Source organism: Nanorana parkeri, unplaced genomic scaffold (assembly GCF_000935625.1).
Source record: "Nanorana parkeri isolate BGI_ZX_2015 unplaced genomic scaffold, ASM93562v1 scaffold55, whole genome shotgun sequence".
In the NCBI taxonomy this organism is placed as follows: domain Eukaryota; kingdom Metazoa; phylum Chordata; class Amphibia; order Anura; family Dicroglossidae; genus Nanorana; species Nanorana parkeri.
Window position 1 is genome coordinate 1079850 of NW_017306323.1, and position 6262 is coordinate 1086111.

Here is a 6262-nt window from a genome sequence, read left to right on the forward strand (position 1 = left end):
CTCAATGTTTACAAGAGGCAATGTGCACATCCTCCACACGCATAAGCAACACCGGGCAACTCCATTGTTGCTGAACACCACTTCCAAAGAAACTGTACATCTGGAATATGCCACCTTAGCAATATCTGCAGTGATGAAGGTCACCCCCCCCACTGGCCTAGCAAGTGCTGCAGTCTGGCAAAATACCCTTTTCTGCCGCAGATGGGTGCATGCAGATCACAACAGTGGCATGCAGGACCACTGTGAATGGAGTCAGGCGCAGAACGCATGCAATTCACACTATGCTGACAGGCAAAATCAACAATCGGTGATGTTACTACAAATACAAGATCTAATAAGGGATACCTGCTTCAACACCATTAAGGTGATCTCGCAGCAGCATGGGCAGGCCAAATCTTTGCGGCTGTAAATTCACGCACAAGACAGGAATCCTGGATGGTGGCAATAACTATGGGAAATAAAACGCTGCCAGGAATTAATGGAGCTAAAGTGTGCTACAGATTTACATATAGATCTTGTAAACTGGAAAAATTAGTACACGTTTGCAAAAAGGTTGTGCAAAACTATTGTATTTACAAAATGGCACAAAAGTGAATTCAACAGTCTATGCACATGCGCACGTCATCCAACTCTTCAACGTAAGGTTCTACGCTATTCACCAGGAAAGATGCCAGCTTCAACGGGGCCACTTTCATGTGTACTAGAATCACGAAAGGTTACAGCGGTGAGCAAATATTGCCCAAGTCCAATCCTGTCGTTAAAGCTGAGAAAGGTTTAAGGCCATTCAAGTTAAAAGGGCAGAATAAAGGAGAGAAAAAAAAAAAACAACACTTTTAGAACCCAAGTTGATTTGACATTTTGCTTTGCTTCTTTGCGAAAAAAACATTTGTCTAACTTCAAAAACGAGAGAGAAGGAAAAAATCTTAAATACAAAAACTTAGTACAGTATGAGGAAATTATTAAGTGACTAGAAGGAAAGCAGACATTAAAATGGTAACACCCAAAGTGTCCTACCAGTAGGAAATAGGCATTATGTACATTTGTCTTTTTGTTTGTCGTTGTTTTCAAGTAAATTTCTTTACATTGCTATACCAGAAACAGGCCTGTTTATCAGTGCATCGGTTTAAACAACTAATCTGATACTAGAGAATTTCATCCTACACTCAAGACAGCAGCTTGCACTACTCTTGCCTGCTAAGCTGTCAGACTGACTATTACTGTACAGGGAGGAGGATCAAAGAATAACAGAAGGTTATAAAGGAAGAGAGATGGGAATGAGGTGGATTTCATGCAGGCAGGCCAGCTCAGCCAGCCAGCTTGCTGGCCACAAGGGAAGGTTTCCTCTGGGGAAGATCCTGTGGAGTAGGAATATGATCCCCTGTAACCTCTGTCTTGTCTGGAGCAGTAGTTGTTGGAAGTTGCTTGTTCTTAATTTTTGCTTTAGCCATGTTGTAGTCACCAGAGTCAAAATATTTTTGCTGGAAAAGAAAAAACAAAAAGACACGTTACTCTTAAATACTGTCATTGCAATTCTAAGAGATTCAAAAAGGAAGGATGATATATAATAAATACACCCAAACCTATCAACCCAAGGGCCCATTTATACATCCAGATTGGATATTGCCATCACTCCACAATGTGTCTGCATTGTACGAGTCATTCATAGAATACAGGCTGTGGTGTGGAATTGGAAGGGTCCTACAGAGCGTTCTCTCAATCCCGATGCTCTCAGATTGGAGAAGAGTGTACAAGGAGAAGTGAGGGTTACAGAGGGGTTAAGGAGCCTGGAATTAAAGCAGAGCTCCAGTTTAAGACAAAGTTATCAAATGGTCAAATGTCTGGAAATAACGCATTCAAAATGACACTAAACTCAGGAGTTAAACCTTAAATACGCATTCAGGTGCCCTAAAAGGTACCCTTTACCCATATCTTCAAAATAACAACACACGCACACACACCTTTAGAAATGTTTAGTAATTACAATCACATACTTCTAGATAATTGCCGGATTTGTATTCTTTGCATACCTTATTTCTCTTTTCTTTCCCAGTCTTCTGATCGTGGCCATGTTTACCAAGGGCAGATTACTAACTCTTCATTTACTTCCTGGATTTCTGGCACATGTGACTAGACAGTACATGTGACCATGCACATCATCTCAGGGGAGGAAAATGCATTTCCCTGAGATTACAGATTAGATTTCCCAGCAGTGCTCTGCTGAACTAAAGGCAATCCCAGTGTGCATTGCTTTGCCAAACTGAAGTCATTTTGCCCTTTCAAAGGAGGAAGTGAAAACTCTGCAAGTGTAAGTATTTCACAATCCCAGCATTTTACACCTGACTGTGGTGGCACTTTTGGGAAATACTAAAACCCAATTTAATCTTCAGTTTAAATCTGCTAAATACATTGTACGTGCATCAAAACAAAAAAAAGTGTTTAATGCCAGTGTTATGTTTTTAAAGCAGCTCCATCCTGAGAAGAAAAGCCTAGCCACTGCCAGCAACTGTAGAGTGGGACCCTTGCTTTGTGTGGAAGCAGTAATTCCATTAGAGATGTGACACACCCCCTACTGAGTTAGACTATAAATCCTACAATCAGGAAAACCCAACTGGCTGTAGAGCTTGGAGTGTCTCAGTGTGTTGGAAGTCTTGAAAGAGATCATTTCTACCCCACAGAAAGCAAGGATCCCACTCTGCTGGCAGGCAACATACTTTTCTACACAGGCTGTGGCCGTTCCCCTAAAGAAAATAAAGAGATGTCACCAGCACACCAGACTGCTTCAAGGATAGTCCATCGTGAATTTATTCAAAACTTATGTCAAATACACAAGCGCTTTCGGGACCACACAGGATCCCTCCATCAGGCATAGCAGTGACGTCACTGCTATTCCTGATGAATAAATCTTGTGTGGTCCCGAAAGCGCTTGTGTATTTGACATAAGTTTTGAATAAATTCACGATGGACTATCCTTGAAGCAGTCTGGTGTGCTGGTGACATCTCTATTTTCTGCAACTGGCGGCGCCATCCGCGGTCATTCCAAGCACCCTTCCCCATATTTGGGATTATGCGGTAAGGAGTGCAACAAACCTCTCTCTTCATATCTTGTTTCCTTAAAGAAACCATCTGTAAGACTTTGCACACATTTGTTATGCACCTGGAATGTATTCGGCTCATTTAAACAGAGTATAATCCAAAAGCATGTATATAGTAGGAGCATAGATTTGAATGCGACACATCTTGTGGCCACCACAGAAGTAAGCGACTTACCCTCCCATAAAGCTTTTCAAGGAGTCTCCCCAGAGTGAAATAATAACAATGAGTTTTCAAGTTGCTTACCCCTTTCTGAAGTCGTTTCCTCAAGAAATCGGAACCTCCTGGCTTAGGACCCAGATGAGGATACCTTGCTTTTAATTTGGCCTCTTCTGCCTTTTCTGGACTTACTACCTTATCATCCACTTCCTAAAAAAGATGAAGAAAACAGAGATTGTATGAACAAAATCAGAAAATGACATTCTCTAATCACTATGAAATTCGGTGGTATCCAGAATCCACCATTGCTCTTAGATGCCATAAGATGTGTCAGGGTGTCCATTAAAAAGCTGCCACAGACATAAGTACATCTACATACTGAGCTGTCCACACAGTTAAAGCAAAATTTATTTTTATATCCCTCCTCCCATGCCAAGGTCCTAGGTGTCATCCCTGACTAGGACCTCACCTTTCTTCACCACATCCAATCACTATCCAAATCCTGCCGCCGTCACCTTCGTAACATCTCAAAAATACGCCCCTTCCTCACCAAAGAAACCGCAAAATTACTCATCCACTCACTTGTGATCTCTCGTCTCGACTATTAAAACTCCCTCCTCATTGGCTACCACTGCACAGGCTCCTCCCCCTTCAGTCTGTCATGAATGCTGCTGCTAGAATCATCCTCCTAACCAACCGCTCAGTGTCTGCCGCCCCTCTCTGCTAATCCCTACACTGGCTTCGACTCACCCAGAGGATAAAATTCTAAATATTAACAATCACTTACAAAGCCATCTACAACTCTGTCCCCGGCTATATCTCAAACCTTGTCTAAAAGTATCACCCTAACAGTCCGCTCTGCTCCTCCCAAGACCTCCTGCTCTATAGCTGCCTCTCATGCTTGCCTTCAGGACTTCTCTAGAGTCTCTCCCATTCTTTGGTACTCCTTACCCCAACCTGTCCGACTACCTCCCATTCCGACTGCCTTTCATTGATCCCTAAAGACATCTCTATAGGGAAGCCTATCCCACATCAACCTAACCACTGAACCATCGCGTTCTCAAACAATTCATCCCCACACAGCTACCTCCTCATGTATCACTATCACCGGCAGGGCCCTCCTTGTCATGAATTGTATTGCAACTGTAATGTCCTCCTTATATTGTAATGTGCAAACTGTTGGCGCTATATAAATCCTGTATAATAATAATACAGAGACAGAATTGCTGGAACTTTGTAAACACGGCCTGCCAAGTCCCCTGTGTCAGGCACGGTACAAGTCAGCTTGTGGAGTCAGGGAGATTAGATGTTTTCTACAGATCTCCATGGATACAGCTGACAAGGCTCTATATTCTACATAATGTTCTCCTCCCTCACATTTTCAAACATCCCATCATTACAGTCCACCCATTCACTTCTGGTGAATAACACAGGGCCGATATTCAAATCTATGAATGCGCCATCTGTGTGGGTCGTGTTATTCAAGACATTTTCTGATTTTACAGCTCTTGGGTACAAACATCCAGAGGAATCCATGTACAATACATGAAAATGCTCATTGCCTGGCTTTTATGAGGACGTTCTGGATTTAATACTTTCTCAGTCATGAACCCTGAACAAGTAGAAGGTCATTTTCGCTGCATCAGTCAAGAGAGCAGAATAGCTTAGCAATAATGACGGGTCATGCGTGGAATGACAAAAGTTTGTGCTATAAAAAGGTAACCTACAAAAGTTTCCCCATGCTCAGCTTCTTTACAATTACAGCCCAACTATGGCAAGCTAGGGACGGGGACGACAACAACATCCAACTTAAACTGGCCATACACTAAGCGAATTTCACACATCCATCCCTCGATCAGCTGACCAAAGGAGCTTAGAACAAACAAAGCCGCCAACCAATCAGCAGTTACCTCTGTTTGGGTATTCTGACAGCGGCCATCAGAATACAAAAGAAGATTCCTCGATCAACACTCATAAGCATAAATGGAGGAATCCCTTATATTTTCTTCATTTAGCTGGCAGGTTGAACAAAGAAAATATTACAGTGTATGGGCAGCTTTGCCGAGAGTGATCAAAATTAACTCATGAATATATCTAAGAAAGCTAAAGGGTTAAAAACGATGACTCCTTTTAATGGGGGACGACAACATAAACATGAAATCACCGCTTTAAAAAAGGCTGCATAGCTGTGATCTCCAGCAGTCTCAATTAACGTGTCTTCAGTCTATGGCTGCCTCCTGAAGCGTGTCCCCAGTCTCCAAAAACTCCTATAGAACCTCTCAAGTCTTTGACCACCTCCTGCAACATGTTAGCTGTCCAACTATTTCTTGTAGTTTGTAGTCACCATCTCCTCCAGTCTCCGATAGCTCACTGTAACATTACATTTACTGATTGTGCGGCCCTGTGGTGAGGGGGGTCACACTTGAAGCCTCTATATCCAGAATGTTTACCACCACAAGATTAGTGTGTTTACCTTTAACAAAAGCTGTTCCTTAGAGCTCAAGATGTGTTCTATGTAACTATGTTCTGCAGCCAAAGAAAAGCAGGTCAAATGCAGCCTCTGTACTGTCATCTACACTGCTCCTTTAAATGGGACTTTGCTGAACTGCGTTTGATGTGCATTTCTAGCACATGTTAAATGCAGGAAAACACTGGTCTACATGAGTGCTCAGACTCCATTCACACATGAGTAGCTGTCCGTGCGTTCTTGTCAAACACGGCATTTTTTATTCCAATGCATGCACAAGTGAAAAACGCAGATTGACATGAAAAGGTTGTCTGACCAGCTTTGTATTCAGTCCAAACACACTTCCATAAGACCTAAAATATGCAGCACAATGCAAAGCAGGTCTAACACAACCTCTGAACGGTCATGTGCAGGGCTTGAAAATTCACTCGTCATCTCATCTGTGACAAGGGGACGCCGGAGCCAGACAAGTAGCTTCCCGGTCAGCCGGGAGCTTCTTGGATGGCTGTTTACATTAAAGCGATTGGGCGTCTCTACCGATCGCTT

At 42.7% G+C, this 6262-nt stretch overlaps 1 protein-coding gene across 1 annotated transcript in view; it reads right to left on the reverse strand.

Moving 5' to 3' along the window:
• Positions 1 to 1058: 1058 nt before the first annotated feature.
• The window catches only part of ARPP19 (cAMP regulated phosphoprotein 19), a 9289-nt gene continuing 4085 nt past the window's right edge, over positions 1059 to 6262 (reverse strand). The window contains exons 2-3 of the mRNA XM_018576072.1: positions 3337 to 3459; positions 1059 to 1478 (exon numbers count right to left, since the gene is read on the reverse strand). Coding sequence (XP_018431574.1) covers positions 1305 to 1478; positions 3337 to 3459 — 297 coding nt within the window. The 3' untranslated portion in view covers positions 1059 to 1304. The remainder of the gene's footprint in view (positions 1479 to 3336; positions 3460 to 6262) is intronic.